The sequence below is a fragment of the Centrocercus urophasianus genome, unplaced genomic scaffold (genome assembly GCF_019232065.1).
Source record: "Centrocercus urophasianus isolate 14NV4802_14NV808 unplaced genomic scaffold, USGS_Curo_1.0 seq_22, whole genome shotgun sequence".
NCBI classification, from domain to species: domain Eukaryota; kingdom Metazoa; phylum Chordata; class Aves; order Galliformes; family Phasianidae; genus Centrocercus; species Centrocercus urophasianus.
The window spans coordinates 12814629-12837980 of record NW_024884778.1 but is presented as its reverse complement, the minus strand read 5'-3'; the positions used below and the strand labels follow the sequence as shown (position 1 = coordinate 12837980).

At 37.3% G+C, this 23352-nt stretch overlaps 1 protein-coding gene across 1 annotated transcript in view; it reads right to left on the bottom strand.

Annotated features, from left to right (window-relative positions):
* DCP1A (decapping mRNA 1A) overlaps nt 1-23352 on the bottom strand; it is a 32829-nt gene continuing 9477 nt past the window's right edge. The window contains exons 4-10 of the mRNA XM_042823747.1: nt 21890-21956; nt 16842-16980; nt 12997-13116; nt 7682-8434; nt 6620-6685; nt 5386-5604; nt 1-3932 (exon numbers count right to left, since the gene is read on the bottom strand). Coding sequence (XP_042679681.1) covers nt 3852-3932; nt 5386-5604; nt 6620-6685; nt 7682-8434; nt 12997-13116; nt 16842-16980; nt 21890-21956 — 1445 coding nt within the window. The 3' untranslated portion in view covers nt 1-3851. The remainder of the gene's footprint in view (nt 3933-5385; nt 5605-6619; nt 6686-7681; nt 8435-12996; nt 13117-16841; nt 16981-21889; nt 21957-23352) is intronic.

Genomic DNA, 23352 nt, shown 5'->3' with positions numbered 1-23352 from the left:
TTTTAGGAGGTGCTGAAACATTGTTTTGAGGTTTTATTACAAAAATATATTTGCAAACATACAAAATTTTGGATGAAAAATGTTCATTCTTAAACATTTATGCAATAACTTAATAACTGCAAACATACATAGGTGCTATAAAATCCATACCATACTAAAAATGTTAATGAAGCAGTATCTTCACTTGTTGACTTAAAATTCCTCTCATTCCCAGTTCCCAGAAATTTCTCCTGAAGGCCTCTTTCCCCGTCGTCTCCATCTCACAGCACATGCAGATGGCTATGGGACTGGTGCACCCACTGAAGTGGTAAAACTCAGGAATTGCTCAAAGCACATAACACACATTAAAAAATAAACTAAAAAACCAAACACAAACTAAGCCAAACAACCATATGCCCATACACTGACTAGATAAATATAAATAGACAACCAAATTAAAGATACTGCAGTATTTCCAACTTGAAGGGAAAATATTTCATCTTAACATTTGTGTAACATTGCCAGACAAAAGTGAGGTGATATATTGCACACATTCCTCCTGTTAAGATATGCTGTTCAAAGCAACACAAATAGCTGGCAAAAGGGTAGATGAATTGTTTACAATACTTTTAAAAACAAGAAGGCCCAAATTAACATTTTATTCTAAACATATTTCAGAAAGTGTTATCAGTGACTACACGTGGCACAGTGGGTTTCAGAAATATACCAAAATGAAGCAGTCAGAAATGCGAGCAAAACCAAGATACATCCAGGAGCAAATGTTTAAATATTGAGTATTTATGCACAAAGCTAAACATACATAAGAAACCAAAACAAATAACTAAGCTTTTTTAAAACGTTATTCAATCATTCCCCAAATCTTGTTTAATTTGGAAAGATACACTGCTTCTAAGTTAACAGATGTTAGGCACCTTTCATATAAACTCTGCATTATTAAATAACCAGCAGATCAAGTCTAACTACAAAACTGAGGATTTTGATTTTCCTGAATAAAGCAGCAGCTGCATGTTTTGTTTTTGATTAGGCTTAACTCTCTCATTTTTAATTTAAAGTGAGTTAAACACCAGCCACAAAAAAAAAACACGCTTAGACAATGCAATTAATGTGAAGAGTAAAGTCTAAACAAACCTCTTCCTTCTCAGAACTAATAGATATAAATCCATTAAGCCAGCAGATCCACCAATAAACTCCACACTTGAAAACGGTGAAAACAAATTGCTGCAATGACTCCGTGGTCACTTCTACATGCCCTAGTTATTGCTAACACAAACCAAGTATGGCGACAAGCTGCTAATTTTAGGTTTATGCAAAAATTAAGAGGAGCAGGAAATTAAAGTTCTTAAATAACACAGGCTACATTACAAATAAACTCAAGTTCTACACTGTAGTTAAGCTTGTGTTTTACAATGCAACTTATCTCTGAAGAGATTTATCTCACTGCTCATAAATGACAGACTAACTGCAGCATACTGGAAGACACCCAAGTAGGTTCCAGTGTCTATGGGCTATACGTAGAGGCCAGGCCAAATATCCACGTAGGTGTTCAAGATGAACAATTTTTCTTGCAGTAGAAGTGATTTGATTGTTTGTCTTCCAATTCATTTTTATAGCTGGGGGAACTGATAACATACTGCTACCAGTGCATGACAAAACCAAGCCAAGGATATTCAGCTGTCAGAGTAGAGTCAAACTCCCAGAACACCACTGCTGCTCTAAGCAGTATTATTTTTCTCAACTCTGTATCACTTAAGAACTCAAAATACAACTCTTTCTATTGTTACTACATATCTTTGGATACGACTGTATCTAGCAACAAATATCATTCGTTATTTCTATTCTTAGAAACACAAATCAAATCTTCCTTCAAAGAAACTGGAAGCTGTCTGTAAAAGCCAGGGAAATATGAACACTCACCTTTGAAAAAGTGGCTCTGCATTTGGCTTACACTATGCATTCACACCCCCCCCCCCTCCCCCACAAACTGCACATGGGTTTATTAAAGTTCTTCTAAAACAACCACCAGATTAGTTGAGACCTTATACCTAACTGGAGTGTTACTGTTCATACCCCCACACAGTATCCTAACTCCAGAATTTGTGTAGGAAGTTCCCATCTTCCTTAGCAAGGCGCAGAGTCCATATTGCTGAGTTCAAATGCTACAATTAAAGCCAATCAATTTCTTGATGAATGTGCAGGACGTTAGCATAATTCCCTGAATCCTGCACATTTTCTAACAAAACTACCATATATTTTAACTGAAAACACTGAACTCAAAGGCTGCAAAGAACTTCTCAGAAGGCAGGTAGTGCTAAAGAAAATATAGTTTCTACTAAAAAACTATGAAAAAACTAAAACAGATCAAATACATAAAAATGTAAGTATCTGTTGTATCTAAAACATACCAGTTTGTGAAAAGTAACAATTAAAGCTCATTGCTAGTCTGCAACAAAAATGACTGGGTACGTTGACTATGTTAATCTCCACTAATCCTTAGGATATGCATAATTTCTTTTTTTTTAAAGGAACTAAATCTTTTTCTTCAATTTCAATAGTGCTTGAGGGAAGGGGAAAAAAGCAGTGCATCAGAACTCACTACAGACTAATTTTTTACTGAATAAACCAAAAAAATTTTTTTTTTCCTTAAATTGCAAAAGCATCCTTTAAAATTAGTATTGCTGGAAAAAGTTCAGACCTGAAGTCCTGTTAACTACCTTTGTATAACTTCATGAAATAAATACAAGCCATGGGTAAACCAACACAGTAGCATAAGAAAATATAGTTAGAAATCTTTCTGATTTCAAATAAGAAAGTATGATGCTAAATTCTTACATTGCTGAACTAGGAAATAATATACAAAAAGCAGTAACATGTTAACTAGATACATTTCAGAGCATGAAGTATAGACAAATAATTTGGAGAGAAGCCAAGAGAAGAGCATGCAGTTGTTCCCCATCTGCTTAGTTCTCAACACTGCAGTTATGATACAACTGAGGAATGAAATCCAAACAAGATATGGTCCATCCTTAAGCCAAAAGGGAAACAAAGTATTTCAGTCATATCAAACACTAATGAACAGGAAAGTGGTCTTCCAGTGGTGGCCTCCTACCTACACTTAACCTGAAAGAACCTCAACTTACAACAGAACTGTTCTGTTGCTTAAAACTAATACAATCATTGAAGATTTTGTATATTTCTGATTGCACCTTTTTAGAGAAAACAGCCTTACTCACTTGGATATCTGTTTTATGTCAAACATGAAGCAGTAAGATTAATGAAATATTTAAAAGATAAAACGATCAGCACGAGCCAGAGACTGTTAAAGTACTCAGCAAATCACGTTTTAAAGCTTTTGTTTAAAGATTTAGCTACAAAGGCCTGGCTTCCAAATCCCTCTCTTCCCCACATCTGCCACCTTAGTCACAAGGCATTCAATTCTCACCTTAGAATTGGAACTAGGTTCCAAAATCAAGTCTTGTTCTGGTGTGGTGTAGTGTACTATACTACATATGTGCTAGCTTAAGTAGTACGTAGTCTGTAACCCTTGAGAGGTGAATACAGCTAGGAACAAAAGCCAGAGCAAACATGTGCATGATCAAAAATGCAAATGAAAGCTCATAAGCAAATTAAATCCCCTCCCCCAATAAAAAGAAAGGTCTGCTGGTGACAATCACAGTGAAAACCTAAATCACTTCTGAGAACATTACTTTCTTGAAGTATTTAAGGAATACTCTTTCCTAACGGGTTCAAATTCAAGACATTGAAAACTAAGTATCTTTTAAAAAAATATCAGTTTTATAGATGAGGCATAATTATTTCTAAAGTGGTAACATTCTAAGCAGATTTAGCTTCGATTATAGCTTAATGTTGTCTGTATTCTTGGTTAGGACTTGCAAGTAGACTTCATGAATAGTGCTGAGAAAACGGGAATCATTCTGCAGGAAAAAAAAACATCAGAAACATTAGTAAAAAGATGTAAAAAAAAAAAAAGTAAAATTTAAGTCAGTTTAAGTTGTGCATAAGAGTCGCAATACGCTGCTATCTATCTGAGGGTTAAGGCAAGGGAATTAGCTGCCTACCTGTACAAAAGGCAGTGCTGTACAGACAACACAGACTTTGAAACTGTGAAGGCAGCTAAAGTGATTACTAAGCACAATGGATACTCAGATAAAAAAACAGCAGCCCCAAGGTCAGCCCTGGCTACACAATTTCACTGTCTTCTATGCACTTTCTTTGAGAAGAGTACAAAAAAATTAAGATACAGTAAATTCCACCCTGTATACCGACATCCAAATAAAGGCTGCAGAAGTGTCAAAAATTACGTGAGTTAGTTCTGCCTGCAAAATCAGTCTGAGGATTGCAGTGAGTTATATGAAAATTCCGTGTCAAAGAATTACTGGGAAGTGAAATAGAAAGCATTTAGAGATATTTCCTGAGTCCTACTCCTTCAGATAGTAGGTAATTATCTAGGCTGAAGATGTACTCTTTCTACTAAACTCTACATAGTGAATATGTGTTCACCTTGGAGCACTCTGCAAGTACTCCTCTGCTGTGGGGGTACAGCAACTGCTGCCTATATACAGCAATACAGAAAGAGAAGACTAGAGACGCGGACATTCCGGTCAGCTCTCTGAAGTGACCACAGCAACTTTCTTCAGACCATTAAGGTGAGAATCTCTAATGAGAACAGCGAAGACCTCTGACAACTGAACTCAGCTGCAAGACTTAGAGGCAAGCTAGTTTTGTATCTTTAAAGAAAAAATTACACACTAATATGCAAAAACAGCCAACACGTAAATCTGGCAATTGAGATGATACTGCGGTCTGGTGTTGGCCCTTTTGATCATAATTTTTTAATTGGGAAGATATTATTTGCTACTTCAGACCTGCATTTTGAGTGCAAGACCAAGTAACATCAGCACGGAGAAAGCTAGAGAATCCTGAACTACGAGAATGGCTGTCATCCATGGTAACTCCTACTTGTTACCTATAACATAGCTGATCTGTCTAGCTACTCCCAACATTACAGACTTAATTCAGCTGAACTTTTTAGTCAGTAAGAATGGTACAGCTAGAACTTTTTGTAACTTCCATTCCAAATATACACACATTAAAGATGAGGAACAGCTTGAAGTAATTGGCAACAGGAAAGTTTTCCAAAGGAAAACAGAAACACTTAAAAGAAACCCAATCCTTGCCCCTCATACTACTGCTGCTATACTCATAACCTTTTCCTCAAGTGTTCACAAGTTGATGTGTGTGAAAGAAAGATTCAAGCAGAACTCTGTCCTTGCAAGTCATCCATCTTACAACTGAAGTCTCAGTACTGGCTACTGTACTGTACTTTTAACCCCACCCCTCAGATACTGAGTTTTCTTCAGACAGGACCTTTATTAGATGTATCAGTGCTTCCTGAAGCTGAGACCTACTGAGAACAGTAGGAGGTACTGTCTGAATCTCTGTTGTTCCAAGTGTTAAAGGTGATGAAGAATTGGCTTTATTTTCCACTTCAGTAGGTTTTGTAGCTGACTGCTGGAAAACACTAGGAGACAAGAGGATTGAAGGAGCTACTGTAGTTGTAGCTGTAACAAACTGTGGAGGTGCAACCTGCAGAAAAAAGAAAGTTAATAAGCACCGTGTCCAGAGGAATGAACGCTGTTATAAAAAAGACTGTAGAAATGAACATAAACATATTAAAAATCGTAGCTACTGGTACAGTAAATTAGAAAGGAACTACAGAACAGCTACTCACAATGCAATGCTATTTACCAAGTAATTCAGTGTCAACAGAAATCCTTATTTTTGAAGCTGAAGAAGCTGGCAGCCTTCAGTGCTCTTACATGTAGACCCATTCCCATGTAGTTGCTACTTCCCAGCTTTTTTTCCCCAAACATCACAGAAGATGAGCTTTTCATCTAAATCGTGAAAGGAAACTATGGGGTTTTTGTGCTGTTAGTTTTTCAAATTTCCTTCTTCTTCAGGAGTTTACACAAAGGGCAACCCTAGTGCATTTGTTTCCTATTGTTTTTGTACTTCAATGGTCTCCAAGTACACGTATGGTTGGGAGTAAAATAATTCCGAATTTCAAATACATTTAAAAATATATTTTAAAATGACCAATGAACTATAATTAAAATATTAAAGCACACAATCTTTTTCACTATAAGGCAACCAGACAGGAGAGAGAGAAAATGGGGAAATACTTTGACAATCACCTTCCCCATCCCATCCTTCTACAGGTCTGTTTGACATTTTACCACAGAAATCCACTCTGAGGCACGTAAGGCTGACAGATCCCACAGCAATGTTATAACAATAGTACTGAAATAGAGCAAATGAAAAACCTGTTCAAACGGTGCTGCAATACTGCAGATCCAAAAATGTATTACCATATCTGTACTAGCACCAGCCATAAACTATACTGTACAGGAGAAAAGCACACTCACAGCAGTTTACAGAAATACTTCCTTGATTCAGTACAGCTTGTTTCTGACCAATGAAAGCACTTCAGATATTGTCAGAGTAAGCAATATGACAATTTCAGATACCAATTACCGCAGTTTTAAAATTTGCATTTTATTTTACAAGTAAACCAAATGTGCTGAAATGTTTGTTCACCTACCTGACTGACTTTAGGTAAAGTCTTGGACTGTGGAAATACTTCTGGTTCTTTGTTTTGTTGTACAGCCTAATTTGAAAAGAGAGCATAATTCACAACTTGGATACAGCAGTAAGTAGTTTTGTTTGATAGTTTTTGTTCTTACATTATCACTGTACCCAGAAGCAAGAAAGATCAAACCTTGGCTTTGCCTATGATTGTAATTAGAAGAGGCAACCAAGTTTGTACAACCTCCAAATAGGGCACTACAGAGAATTACTACTGCCTTTGGAGGAAAAAAAACCCACAAAATCATCTAAAGTAACATCTTTACCACAGAAGTAGCCAATAGTAAAGCAGAGCAACACTAACTGACAGAACGGTTACAGTGCAGCCACAGGCACTAGCCTAGCAGAACAGCAGTAACATTTTCACCTAGTCTCTCAAACCAAGCTTGTTGCTTTGGGTTATACTGAGGCATAGACAATAGATTTGCCTGCAAGAAACAAAAAGTTTAGAAGGCCCCTTACAAGTGATTCTTGGATAATACAGATCAAGGTTGTTAATCAGACAAAACAAATCAGTTTATGGCCTATTTTGCTAAATAACATCTCAGTGGAATACACAGAAATCCCCAACAGAAGTGGTCAATACTAAAATGGTATGAAACTCCCAAGGCAAAATTATCCAAGACAGGAAGCTGTTAGTTTTGTACTTTCAAAGAAGGCATGGGGTATATATTTCCACAGAACTAACTCCTGTAGCACCAATTAATCTGCAACTGCCAATTTCTTCTCACATTACATTTTGCTGCATTTTTCTGACACAAGTACAGGCAAATTCCTTAGAATATATTCATGTAATAACAGCAGCAGCCTGAAAAAACTCTTCCTCCATATAGAAGTCTGTCACTGACGGCAGGTACTAATGGCAAGAATTAGATTTCAAGGTTCACAATCTGATCGGTCACACACAAGAATTCCTTGATTATTTTTAAAAAGTATATATGCAACAGCATAATTTCACATGAAAAAATATTTGCAACCTATACAGTTTAAATCTGTAGGGACATAACTCAAAGAATACCTGCAGGGAAGGGATTTTTTTGCTGTTCAAGGTTGATGATTTACTGTGTGATTCTTTGAAGCTTTCTGGTGTTGCAAGTTGGCCAATCGAGGCAGAGATGTTTGGTGTTAAGCAAGTCTTAGTGATAGACTGCTGTTGCATTTGGTCATGCTGTGGAGTCAACCTGAGTTTCTGGAGAAGATCAACACCTGTATGGGATGTGTTTGAAACGGGTCCTGTGTTTGCTGATGTCAAGGGTGTTATAAGCTGGCTCTGGCCAGCCATTAAATTCTGTGGAGCATGGTTCACTTCAGAAGGCTGATTCACTAGCGGGGTTATCTGCTTGGTAGCTTGCTGCATAACTTGCATTAGACTGTTGTTTTGCTTTAGGCCAGGAAGCATTTGAGCAGGAGAAGCATCCATTGTTGAGGATGAATTAAGTATAGGGCTTAAACGAACTGAATAGCTTGAAACATCAGGCTGGGAAACCGAGGCTGGAGGTATAAGCATAGGTGTCAAACATTCCTGTTGACTCAAAGGATTGGCACTAGCTTTAACGTTCGGACTTTCCGATTTCCCTTGTGGTGGTTGTATTACTGCTGTCTGGTCAAAGGAAAAAGGCAAAAGCAAGTTTTGTTGCTCTCTGGCAGAGGAGTCAGTCTGCAACTTCTCCATTCTCTCTGGATTGGGATACAGAGGTAAAGGCTGTTCCTTTGGTACAGAGGTCCCAAAGAGTTCTTCTAAAGTCAGATGCTTTGGCCTTGACTGAAATGGCTAAAAAGAACAGAGAAGGAAGTTTATAATTAATATAATATAATTAATTTGGAAAGAAAAGATTAATGTGCCTCTGACAAAGTCAGTATTATAATTTCAAGAAAACTATGAGAAACAGCTAGGTCAGATGTATTTAAAATACAATTTGGAAATCAACTGTCCTCTGTTTAGAGAAACGTTTAAGTCCATTTCATTTACAAGGAATATCCAGTCTATATAAACTAATCACATCCTGCCCCTCCCCCTGACTCAAAGGTTTTATACATAAATATTGTTGAACCATGACGCTGCTAATTAACTCAAGACTAGCCATGTTTCACAATACAGCAAATTCCAAGAGACTCTGTTGATATAAAATAAGCTGGATAACTGACAGCAGCCATCTAAAGCTGACAGGATTCAAGCCACGTCAGTTGTTCCAAATGTGAACAAATAATAATATACTAGTAACTGCACACAGCCATGCAGACTACCACTTTTACTTCAGTAAATTAAACTCTATGTTCAGTTATGGCCTTCTGCTGAAGCACTATACGTTGGTAATTTCACAAGTTTTAAGGAGGCAAAAGTTTTAAAAGTTTTAACTGAGCAAGCCTGGCTCTGGGGAAGACATTTTGAGCCACCTGGGGTTTGAAATGTGATAGCTACAGTGTTTTGCTGAAAGTGTAATAAAACATTAAGCCAAAGTTGGTTCTGTCACTAAATCCTACACTCACATTAATGTAAGGTACTGAAAAAAAAAAAAAAAATGTATTTCCTCTAATGTGCTGAAAGTCTCTTACATCAAATTTCCTTGAAGAGAAATTTAAACAGCATTCCCTATGTTAAAAAAACAATACAAGGTCAGCAAAGAGAAACAGCTGTCCACTAAGAACTTGTGTATTACTGTTATTTTTTTCCCCTTCAAAACAAGTTATGTTGTGAACAGTGCACTCCTATCAAATCATATGTTGGCTACACAAATAGAAAAATGCTTTTTTCCTTATTTTAGGAGTCTCCTCAGAAAAAGGATTAGTCTCAGTATAGGAGAAATAGGAGAAGTCCTAATAAGACAACTAAGGTGACACGTAGTAACAAAAATAACCCAAGTCATTTGTTTTCACTTTCTCCTTTCAAAGAAAAAGTAACAACAGAATGAGAAAGCAAATCAAAGGTAGGGTTGAGCAGACCTGCATGCATTTCAGCTGCTAAAGTAGCAATACAGTATAGTTCAAACAGCTGTCCAACAGATTTCAAATATTTTTGGAAGCATTTAAAAAAAAATAAATCAACCCTAATGAATCACAGGCTCATGCTTACCATTTCGCAGAAAAAAGAATGCTTTTTCTCTAGGAGTTTAAGCTAATTCCTCATTCTCTACTTGCCAGTTCTACCATAAAATAAGCAAGATTTATTCCAAGCCAGTTATTTTAGCTGAAATTGTTTCAAATGCATTTTTCTACAGAGAAAAGAAACAGCTACTAACAACAATATCTCAAACTGTTCCTGCTTTTTTTTTTTTTTTAGGTTGCACAGGACCAGAAGTTATGTAAAACAGCTGGACTAAAATATAACCTTCTGTTCAGAAGACTGAATGGCCTGCAGCATAACTCCAGCATGTTCTTATGGTATGTCAAAACAAAGACAGTATTGTGCAATGACAACTACTATATCACAACATTGCTACGCTTGTTCCAATTTTACTAACACTGATAACAGCAATGAACATAGTGCAGTGCAGATAACATGTAAGCAGCCTAGCACAAAGCCTTGAGCTTGAAATCTTACTGAATTCTGCCCAGGTTACTCGTTTGTGCCACCAATGCTGTTATTTATTAATAGCTGGCTTAATGCCAGGCACACTCATCTTGCACTTATGACATTCTACTGTTTATAAACCTTGCCAATTCCTATGCTAGGAAGTCTTCCTATGAAGCTGTTTTCAAATCTTCTCCACTGATCTTATCACTGTAAAGACCCATTCTTCAAGGACAAGAATTCTGTTAAGGAGTAAGCGACTATTCCATCTGAAATTCTGCTTTTAACCTCAGTATGATGAGCTGACTAGCCTCTCTTTATTAACTCACTGCTATCTATCATGCTCCAATCTTGGTCAGGTTAGCTGCTTCCATGGATATAGACACAAACATTGAGTTAATTCCCAACATGAGTGAAGCAAAGGGATGTGCTGTGTATCTCATCTCTGGCTGAGTTGCATTTTAAGCATGTCATCAACCCACTGTGTTACGGAGACCCTTCTCTGCAGGGGCTTGCAAAGAGGGCAACACGATCATTCTACTTGAGAGGAACAGAGCGCTGCCCAGAGGGTTCCTCCAGAAATCATTTCAGATACACTGAGACATGCAAATTAGCAGCCAGAGCTTGTGCTAAGAAATTTAATTTCAGTGTTCTAGTTCAGTTTTGCTGACCACTGATTTTCTTTTTGAACTGGATACATAATTCGAACCTCTAAATATCACGGAGCAGACATCGATTTGCCATTCCCACATCTGTGACATCCTTAGCAAGTAATCAATATACAAATGTGACATTCTGAGAGGGGTTTCAGGATCTCAAAGTACTTATATGCACAGTTGTTTTTAATTTCACTGGTCATCTGCTCTAATGAGGTAAAAATATACTCTTACTGTTGAAATTGTTTTCTTCATTCAGTAGCCCACATTATTAAAAAAGAAATTAAGAACAATCATCACTGTATTGTATTTGAACCCACCCAGTTTTACAAAAGTAAAGTATCACACATAGCAACCATTTCCCCCCCTCAATATCTCTGCAGCTATAGTTTTAAGTTGCTCAACAGAAAAGGCATTAAAGCACACTGCTTTATCTGCTCTGTAAATTTGTTAATTATTTCATAGCATTTTACTAGAATCTCATCTTTCTAATTTTTTCCCTTGTTACTTATTACTGTTCGGCAAGTTCAGCCATTTCAGCTAATTACGTGGCCAAAAAGACTATGTTTCTTTTAAACAAAGCCTCAGGCAGACCTCTGCCAGGCCTCAAGCATAAGCATGCAGCAAGCAGAGCTGGCTGCCAGGGGTCAGTCTATCACTTGTGCTGGTTCTACATCAGAAGTGCTGTTGAGATGGAGGGCACTGTGACAGCCAGTAATCCGAAGAAATTTCTCTTGTCCTCCTGTTTTAACCCATCAACGTAAGCAGATTTTTGCTACTCATATCCTAACCTGAACTAGATATTATTTTTACTACAAATTAAGTTTTTGTTTACAAATATTAAATGAAAGGTCACACACATTTTCCTCAGGCATTTCCTTTTGCAGACATGGTGGTTTACGGCATTCAAAACATAACAGTAAAGCTACAGGAAGGACCTGGAGGCAGACTCCTCCAGATCACCTCAGTGGGGTATTTTCTGTAGAGAACTGCTCCTGATCTTTCTGTCCCCACTGGGTGGCACTGTAAGCAGGTACAAGTTGGTACAGAGAATTTAGATGTAGCACAAGCTATCATTTTAAAACCAATTTCTAGAGAGTATTATATGAAAGTGCTTTGTTTATAAATGCTTACCAGAAAAAAGGCAATTAAAGTCAATTAATGAACTTTTGCAGCCTATATTTCAACCACTCCAGTGATTACACTATTTTGATAACAAGTTTCCCACGCTCAAAGACACTTAAATGAAGCACAGGTTATTGCCACTACCTTTTTTAAAAAAACAACAAAAAACCAACTGTGGCTTTATCTTCAGTTACAGTGGTAACACTAGGCTTTAGAATCTGTACATATGAAGATAGATGCTGACTGAACATTTATCTAATATTTATCCGAAACAGATCTAAGCACTGTGCATGCAATTAAATTACCACAAACTTGAGCAACATTCTTTACTGACAGTGCTGAAAAATGTTTGGAAGATATTCTTTGCTGCCAAGGAAGGAATGCAAAGCTGAAGTCTAAAACAAAAATAATAATCAGAAAATCCAGCAATTCACCAATGATTTCAGTTAGTAGGAGTGTAGCTACACGTTTGGATGCAGCACAGACAAACCTTAAGTACAGGTCTCACACACGGGAAAGCAGGGCTTGAGCTTCTGCTCTGAAGTCTACAGAACAGCGAACAACGGACTGATGCCATATTCACTCTGTCGCTGTGACACAGGTGATTTTTGTCTGCTTCCTCACTCCGCAGTCATTTTGCACAGAACTCTACACTATCATGGACTGACAGCATAGAGCCCACGACACACCAGGATCTGAGTTAACCCATTTAAACACACTTGAATATTCACTGTACCGTGGACACCATCTTATATTTTTAAGCATTAAGGAAAAAAAATGGATTGTAGGCTCCTAAGAGCCTTAAAACCCACTAGTTTATCTAGAAGGGGGTGGAGGTGGTGAATCATACCAGCCGATCTCAGACAAGCAGTCAGGAGATGAGAATAGAGACTAAAACCCATTCTTAAACTGAATTTACACTTCCAAATGTATTTAAAGTTAAGCAAAATACATTCAGCAAGATGATGCTGCAGGCATTTCTGGTACAAAAGCAAAGTACTAAATAAAGAAGTAGCACCTTATATATGTTTGAATTAAACTTACTTGATCTTGCACTTGTAATGAAGTGTTTTGTTCAGAAGTCTCTGTGCTTTCTGGCTTTGTGGCATTTGCATGTTGTTGCACACCAGAACTTGACATGACACTCAAATCACTGACTTGATTCTGGGGAAAAAAAAAAAAAAAAAATACGGACCCACTTTGGTCAAAACACTGACTTTTGACAGACATCACAGAATTCCCAAGTCTCAGGAAGTAAAATCATACCAAGATATACATTATCTGGCATGAGTTCATAACGCTTATACATTATCTGGCATGTGTTCATAACACTTTTCCTTTTAAAGGAGTGAATAAAACAAAGAAAATAAAGACAGGCTTTTCACATTCTTTTCCTGCATTAGCTGCCATTGAGGACATTAAATCAAGAACTTAAAGCTGCTTAGAAAAAAAACTTGCCAGAAATCATTCTGAAGCGATTGGATAAAGAGCTTGTTGATGACTTATTTCCACTAGATTTTAATAACATGCAGTATTTTCAGAAGATGTTAACTGGGTTTTAGGTGAATAAGGCTAAAAGGACAAGAAAGTCAAAGTAATAATAAGCTCACAACTGTTTACAGATTGAGTTGACTTTCATGCTTAACAAATACATGAACAACACTTATTACAACCTAAAGCACTAGTGGAAGAGCAACCATAGAACTAACAGTCTAGCATTTAGTAGATGAACCTAACTACACCTTATCTCTGTATGGCTGAACATCAGCACAACATACCATTTCTTTGTCATTTACCTGTCACAGCAACAAAATATAGGTTAAACCTTTCAGCAAGAAGTTAGAAACAATCTGAGCCTTATTATTGTTTTCTAAATCTATTTGAAAGAGATAAATACAAAATGGACAGAGAAACAACTCCTGCCTTTATGCCTTTTAGCCACCAATTTGAAAGGTTAGCAGGCCTCTTTTTGGGCCTGAAGTAGTGGACTGCCTTAGAGTTAATTACAGAAACAAAACAAAATACAGAGATTTCCTTCAATAGAGGATAATCCGCAATGTTTCCATTCTCAGAATGAAATGAACACAAAAACACTATAAAAAAACATCCATTCACTTCATTAAAAAAAAAATCTCAGAATTCATTCATTTTCACATATGGCCTAGATGCAGCAAGTACTTGAAGGATTTAAGCTGATTTGGAATCCTAGATTAAATCACTCAGACCTTCATAAATCTCTTTTTCACTCTCTGCCCCCTTCTCACGCTGACACTCTGCCAATCTCTCGTGGGCTGCACACAAGGATTACTGTATGATCCATCTGGAATGTACCATGCAAATAAGTACTTTCTGCTCCTAAATACAAATTCAAGTGTAATTATTGAGTGCCATAAAATAATTTTTAAAAAATTTAGAAAGGATATCTTAAGAAGCCATCTTCAAGTTGCTTGCCTAATCATATTAACAATGATGTATGCTGGTTACGAGGAACTCTATAATTAACACACCTGAACCTTGGCACTAAAGCTGAAGCGGTCAGCAGAACATCCTCCAAAAAGTTTACTCAATTCTATTTATCTACCAACTTGTTCAGAACTGCAGTCATAGCAGGTTAATGGATTAAGTTTGGCAGATTCAGTTTTCAGCTCACATACATACAAAGCAAAGTTTTTCTAGTTACAAAGGTGCTCTAAAAGCATCAGGCAGCAAAATCAAGATTGAGATGTAAAAAAGTCAGATATGTAGTACATCTGTGCATTTCCATACTGTGTGACAGCTGCCACAGCCTATTTATCAGTATTTTACTTTTCTACAGAGCTTCATCCACTATGCTTAGGAATTCTGTTACTAAGGAAAAGCTTTCAACATTCTCACACAAAAAGACCAGAAAATTAAGAATGGAGAAGCCAAAATATCTGGAGTGATTTTTTTTTCCTTTAATAAGAAAAAAGCCTTCAATTTCTTCAAATCTGTCTTACTTGATACAACATTGAAAAATGAGTCATTCAGCTTTTGATGCTCCCTTTTGTGCTCTAACAAAAACTGCTACTTCGTATGAAAGCCAACATTGTGGAAGACCTTCTTCTCAAACAGGATTAATGCATTAAGCATTAGAGGCAGATTTTCTTTGGTATTTACATTAAAACATTCTGAAAACAATACTGATTTTCACAAACTAGTATCTAGTCCAGGTCAACTACAGTCTATGGTCTGTCACATTCATCTATCCTCACGCTACGTGAAAAACTGCACAGAAGTTGGCTTGCACATGGCTTAGCCCACGTGTTTTTTTTTCCCCTCCCATTCCACAATGTGTTGTAGCAACCTCGAATCCTATGAAGGTCTTGCATTTACTCAGTAGGAACTCTGAAGCATCCCACAGCACAAGAAATAAAACACTGAAATGCTTCTACCTTTCTCCCACCAACACAGCTAAAAGAACCCACACCATCTCTGCCACATTATGCCAAGACATTACTATTGTATATTCTTGTATCAGTAGGCTTAGAAAAAAATGCCTTCAGAATTTCTAGGGCAATTTGTGCAAAACCCAGAAAAAGTAACACTTGTGTCTTCCACGTTTGAATTTGGCTCTCAGGACTATGCAAATTAATTACTTCAAGAGAACTAATATTTTCCTTCATTATCTAAACTTGTGAATTTAATAGTGGCAACAGACTATTCTGCACTCAGAACCCACTGTTCTGAGATAATTTATTATGGGATAGACACATGGAAGGCAGAATGAAGTAGTACACTAGGGAACAGCAGGAAAAGTTTACACCTGGTCTACAGCAGTTAAAATATGCTTTATAGAATGTAAATGTGCACTGACTAAATTGCAGCCCTTTTCCACGGGATTTATTTTTTTACTATGAATACTGATATCGTCAGGTATAATATTTTTTTTGCTACTCCTAGAGATAGTTTTCTCACAGCATTAGCAATTTTTGTGGAATGGGTCTATCAAATTCCATTTTCAAGTCATATCACAGAATCAATGAGACTTTCTTAATACAGTATAGTGAGGAAGCAAACAAGGCAGCAGTGTGACAACAAGGCTACTGGAACAATGGCAGAGAATGCTTTCTCTTTAAAAGAAACACATTCAAGTGTGTTAAAAACTACTTTCTATATAGGTTTTCCAACCAACAAAAAGATAAAAAAAAAATTGGCTAAGTTGCCTGCTTAAGCCAAGAATTTCACCTCGTATAACCACAGCCCTGTAGGTCACTGTGCATCTCTGCTCATATCACAAACACAGGACAGTGCACAGCTAGTGGGCTCTTTCTTATTTAAGGCCAAAGCAATTTGGTATGCAACCCAATGAATGTTGTTGATTATGGCATGAATAACAGCAAACCTCCAGTGATTTTCAATACAGAGGGAAAAAAACTAAAAAACACAAATGTCAGCTACTATTAAGGAATATTCACAGAAGTGGAGCTTCAGGATCAAAAAAAACCAGTCATCTACTCTTCTACAGTGTTACATATATGTTCACATTTTCTTTGCGACTGATTTCAAGACATGACAGTAGATAAATACTGATACTATGGAGCCTTGGCATCTATTTGAGAAAAAAAAGTATTTGTTGCATTTGCTTCCCCAGGTATTTGTTTTCAATACAGTGTTTTTTCTCCAGGAGGTAACAATTCAAATATACAAGATTTCAGGCCCAATAAATTACAGGTTACATGTGCTACTTTCAATCTTAGATGACAGCACACTACACGGTACAACTTAGTACACAAGAATACTTCTCTACCATTGCTCTCACACAGGTCACAAGGGATGCATTTCACCAGACTCCATATGAGGCCTTAACCCCCTTACTCGGAAGGGCTTTCTTTTGCTCATAATGCAAGAAAATAAATACATTTCCTTACTCGCTCATATTCAACCTTGGCTTTACTGAGCATTTCCAGGATGTCAATAGGTCTGTTCTCACTGCAGCCATTTGTTCTGCTGGGACTTTTTCTGTCCTGAGAAACTTGTTGCGATCTCTGAGCTTCTTGTTCTACCACTCTGTAACAGGAAAGGAGAAACGGGTTTTCAAAATTTTATCTGGAATGCACATCTTGTAGAAGACAGTGAAGAAAACCACAATTCACAGCATATAAACACATTTTGTTCTGCTTAAATGAAAACCTAACACGTAGTTGGCCAAAGTTACAAACACAGCACTGGTTTTTAAGTCAGCATTTGCCTGCAGTAAACACTGCTTCTGTAAAACTGTCATTTTATTATAAAAAAATGTCTAAACATGTGGACATCAGTGTCATACAAAGAGTACACGCATTATAACAAAGACTGAGTAAAAGATTTTTTTTTTTTAATTTCTTACTTCTTAACATGCAGTGTTTCCATGTTCAGCCACACCAGGTCATGCTATTCAACAAAATCAATTACAAACCAGTTCTAATTTAGGACAAGGCCTACCATTAGAAAACAACACTCAGGGGAAGAAGACAGCTGGCTCATACCAGATGTCTCTGGAGCCAGTCTGGAAAGAAGCTTAGAGCAAGCTACCTTTCCTCCCTCTAAGAGCTTTGGAAAGAAGAGCAAACCATTTTCTTCTCTAGCTGCCTAGCAGTAAATCCAATTACTTGTAGGCTTATAACAATGCACTTCCTCTGGTCTTTGACACCTACAGCTCATTCACCACTTCTTCACTATCCATACTGCCTTAAGACTAAGAAAACTTGTTAAAAGATGATTAAGATGCACATAAGGAAGATGTATTCCTCACGCATTTCATTAACGAAAGTAAAGGCAACATACATTTCTACCCTTAATCCACATGCAGTTCACAAGATATACATGGCCATGCAATGCACTAATGCTTATCTTCTTGAAATAAACACACACCAGCCTGTAATCCCCTCTTTTTTTAAGCCTGCATTAATCAAATATGTTAAGAAAAAAAACAAGCACAGAAAGCAGGGCAGAGCTCTGGAGCTGGCACATCACCTAAACTCTCATGCTGCAGAGCTGATGGGGCAGCCGAGAGGTGCCATCACAGCAATCACAGAAAGTGCCAATCATTCCAGCCTCCAGTTTCTTCTGGTCAGCTAGGATTCAGGAATAACTCTGCAGCATATAGACTGCTGAGTAAATAGACGTTTGTATGTACCTCTATGTTACCACTCCTAAAGAAAAAACAGCACAAGTCTGCAATTCCTCCCAGTTTTCTAGCAGCTAAGACCCTTCAGTAGAGTTCAACCGGGTTTACTTCAAGAAAGATTAGATTAAAAAAGGCAACAGACTTAACCAGGAAAATTAGTTTCAAAGCTTCTAATCATACACACTGCTTATTTATCCAGATTTTCATTATTCAGTACAACTTTCTCTATTTGTATGCAAGCATTAACCTGCAAACCTAACTCAGAATCTGGGGGCCAATCTACTCTGCCAGACAATTTCTAAGAATTGCAACATGTGCTGGTTTGGCTGAAGCAGCTTAATACTGTACAAACGTTTCTATGGTGACACCATCAGAGTACATTTTGTTCTAGCACCCCACATGGTCATACAGTCCTGACTTGGGACTTGTATAAATGTAAATCCAAAACTAGGGATGAGAGAAGGCAAGATGAAAGAAACAGAACACTTTGCTGAGATTTAAGTGTCAGCGTGGCTACAACAGGAAAAATAAACACTTCAGTTAAAGGGCAAATTCTGGACAGCTGAAGTCATGCATGTTCTGCCTTGTAGGTGAAAGGAAGGCTTGTGGCTTCGGACTCTCCTTTCCTCACTAGTTGTTCCAAAAGCTTTCAACAAAACATCTTCCCATTGAAACGATACTAGCTGGTATAAAAAAAACAATTTCAACAAGTATATCAATTTTACAGAGGCATTTCAGAAATATTGCTACAGAGCATTTCACAATTGTTTTTTTTTGTGTCCACTACAAGGTGTTACTTACCTTTTTCTTTTTTTTTTTTTTCTTAAAGAATAATAAAAATTATCTTCTCATGTAGACAAGCATAAATACCTCTTCAGTGTAGCCTTGTGCAGGTTACATTCAGATGCCGGCGGGAGTAAATGCCCCAAACTCTGTACCCCCAAAACTCAGATACAAGCAATGAACTAGAACTGGAAGAGTATCTCAAAATAGTTTAGGTCAGATGGCTGAAATAGGTTAAATCAAGCCTACAAGCTAACCTCAGTATAAAATATTACAACTTTCATGTCAGAAAGCAATGAAGTTCCACAAAGACTTGGATTCTGGCAAATATGAGGAAAAACTCTGCTTTATGCCCATGCCTTTTAGAAATCCTACCCTTCGCTAACAATTTCCACTTGACCCAAATTAATTCCTTCTGAAGTGGTTTGAACACTCCTATAGACTTCTTTCACACTAAGAAGTATTCCAGAATTTTCTAAAGACAACGCTCAGAAACACATTAGCTGGAGAAAAACATCAAAAGAAAAAGCTTCCACTAACACTAGTCTATACTCTGAGTACGCTCTGTATGCAATCAGGATTAAGACTTCTTTAAACAAGGTCTGCTGTTTCTTTCCATTATATCAGATAGTGGAAGAGGCACACATTCCTTCAGGGACACAGTAGTGGTTGTGACAGTTTGCTCAAGAATAACTGCAGTTACAGCACTAAAAAAATACCTGGCACAACCTCACAGAAGAGTATGGGTGGAGGACAAGGAGAGAGAGAATGTGAGAAGTGAAGATTACAAAGCCTGTGAAGAGTAATTTACTTTCCTTTTGAAAGATAAGCCACCAAAATATAAATGGAAGGCTGACAATCTTGTTAACTCAATCTGGCACAATAAGGTCAACTCAAACAGCAGGAAAGAGAATGCAAATCTCCTTGCAACCTTTTATGGTTATGTTTTTGAATCTCCGAGGTGCTCAGAAGTCAGTACATTTTCCAATAAGCAACACAACAAAACCCACCTAAACCAACCGGTACTAACAGCCACAATCCAAAATTCCACTGCTCACTACAAAAAAAAAAAACAATGAAACAATATTTTTGAAAGACAAATAGTTACTGAAAAATACACTGAACTAAAGTATGGTACGGCCTGCTGCCATGCAGAAAAATGCTAAATACCTCTCTCGATATACAAAAATGGCTTCCTCAAATTCTTTTGTTACTCCTAAAGCAATACACATGAGTATTTAAGCATTCTATATTCTAATAATGCAGAAAGACCTAAAAATAAAAAAAAAATAAATAACTTAAGTAATGAAAGTAATGAAGGACTTACTACTAGCAGAACTTCAGCTAGCACAGTCAACTTACACCAAATTAATACTTCTTATTTATTTCCATGGAAACTACAAGAGATAGAAAGAGCACAATAACACTATTTGAGCGTCCTGTAGCTGAGAATTTGTTGTCTTTCAACAGTCACCACCACCAGCTATGCATTTTTGCCAGCAGTGAACAAGGCCCATGCACTGAGCTACTAAAGTCCGTACCAGCAGAAGTGCCCTGCTGCCACCACTGCTGAAATGCAACACCTACCACTCACTGAGCTCATGTCTACTGTTCGGTCTCCATAAACATTCAGCAAGCACCAATATCAGTGGATGCCATTTTTTCCACCGAGAGGAATTTAATCCTATCCCTTTGCTTCATACTCACATCCACGTCGGATGCCCTTTTGTCAGACTGCCCGTCTGCTGCCATCCGTCACACGACAGCAACATGCCATGGAATACCGCCTTTCCACCAACAGTCAACTCTGATGTCATGGGCCAACGTAATACAGGAGGAGCATTACTTTCAGAGCAGTCCTTGTAGTAGCAAAAGACAATCATACTGACACAGGAGTCCATGCTGTTCAGAACAATGTAACTATCTGTATTCTGTAAGTATTAAATCAGTAAGTTTTTATAACTACATATTTCTCTAGTTTCACTTGCATCAGAAGTTTTAAGTGACATTGGTCAAGACAGGCATGAAACAGATTTTTAGGAATGTTAACTCTAATTTCAGTTTCCAAGATCTTGCAACCCACAATCATTCCAATACAAAAATAAATAAATAAATAAATAAATCAGCAATTCATCTTGAAATGACATTCACACTACATCTACTTTACATATTATGTTTGCCTGTCTTTAAAGATGGCATGACTTGAAAGACATTTTGTTGATTAAGGCATCCAGCAGAAAATTCAGAAAGCAGTAATGGTGAAGAAAAGCAAAGTAGAGTACAAAGGAAGAGAAAATACTCCATAAAACACATTCTGCATTTTTGCTGGGGTGACTACCCCATCCCATGCTTCAAAACTCTTCCCTTTTGCAGAATCACAGAACTGCAGAGGTTATACTGAAAATGTACTTAAGCCTATTCTCATCCTCTTCAACAGACCAGACAATCAGCAGCACAACACACCTGAAGCAAAGAAATAACCACAAGACGACTCTCTACCTTTCAATCACTAAGCACATCATACTGCAAACTTAACCAGCTTCGGCTTCCCTTGGCCTCTCTTGCTCAGACTTCTACACTCTGAAGTCCTTTCCAGCAGTGCCAGTGCAACCATCCGCACTACAGAACAGATGCGGAAACTGTACAGCTGTACGGACAGCAGCTTGAACACTTTGTTACTGCAAACACAACTTCTAAAGTTCCTCTAAAACGAGATCATTTCAGAAATGCTCCTGCTGCACAGCCTGTGAAGAGACTTCAGGAGTCTCAGGAGCTCCAAAATAAGAGCAGACATGGCAGCATTATAAACAGCCTTTTATCTCCAGAAAAAGAAAAAAAATAATGAAATCAACACTGAATAATAACCCAGCAATTTAGCAACAACAAGCCTTTTTATTTCACTATTCAGCCAATGCTCCTTATGCAATTTTTAGTTCTGCAATATTTCTCTCTATGCAAAACAAAAGTACAGTACATAGTGGTTGTATTACGTAAAAGAATTACGAAGAACAAAACAGCAGTACTTACTTAGCCATGAGTTTTGCTATTCGATGACAGTCATTCTTGTCATAAAACCAGATACTGTAAATTGACACTTGAAAACAAGGAAAAAAAAGGCAGTGTAAGACAACAGTTGGTAAATAAATCAGTAGGAAGGAAGCAAAAAAAACAGCCCATTGGCTCTGCAATATGTGAATTAACATCAACTCAAACGTCCTCTGCATGATCAAATACTTTTTAAATAAGTGATTACAAATAGCATGTAAGCAAACACATACACAGTGTAAATCAGATTAAATGGATGCATGACAAGACTTTGATGTTTGATCACAAATAAAAATATCAAGGAAATAACATACCAGATGCCTTCTTACTACCATTGCAACCCTCTACTTAGAATGGCAGATTTTACAACTAAACTAGGCTAAAGACCACCCTTGTGGCAGGGTTTGTTTTTTTTTTTTTTGTTTTCTGAACACTCATTTTTAAACTTGTCAGTTTTTGCAGTTCAACGAACACATTCAAGTTTGAGTTACGAGAATTCAGTCAGAGGCTCTGTGGAAGGTGCCCTCTCCAAATTCTTTTTTTCTAAGGAGTAATAGACTGGAAGGAAGTGGTAGCAAAGCTCCAATCACACTTTCACATTCACGGAGCAGCTTAAAGCTAGATGCAGATTGAACACTACTCATTGAAGGCAGCAATGACAAAACAGCAAGGGCAAAAGGTTTTCAGCTCAGCAAGGCACCAAGCTCAACCTGGCTTTCAGGACAAGGAAAACTCCCCGAAAGTTGGCCAAATTAGATACTGACCATTCAGCTGGAAGACATCAGAAACATGGTCAGCAGTGCCACATGGAATTTATTTAGCAACCACATCGTAATGATGTCATTTTACCCTCACACATCCTCATCTCCTCATGGGATGGCCCACAGCTGTGCCAACACAACAGATCTTCAGAACCATATTTGATTCAATTCACACAGCTAGTTATTTCATATCTTGCTTCACCAATGAAATTTACCAATGCAGAGCGTAAAATTTCTCAAAAGGCAATTAGACACTTTACATGTTGCCACTGGATTGTTTTCATGCCTGAAAAAGATATTTTTAGCCTAAGTCATCTTTATATTGATGTTCATGCCAATATTTTTATTAATTGAAATCCGTAAAGGGAAAGAATGAGTTAAAGATACAAAAAGTTAGTTACAAATATGTAACTAGCAATATCTTGACACTTCAAGATTTTTATTATTTAAAGTCCCTTCCTGCCCTCCCAACTCAAAATCTCAACCAAAGCCCATTCAAAATTACTTTGTCACACCAAAAATTTCAGAACTTCTAGTTACCCTAGTCTTACTGTATCAGACAAAACTGCTGTGCCCACATGTTCTTTCTATAACAACATCCTAGGACAAACCACAGTCCTACTTCACTGTACCTTCTTATTGTTCTTCTAAACAACTACATTCAAGTATGTTTCATTAGAAGTT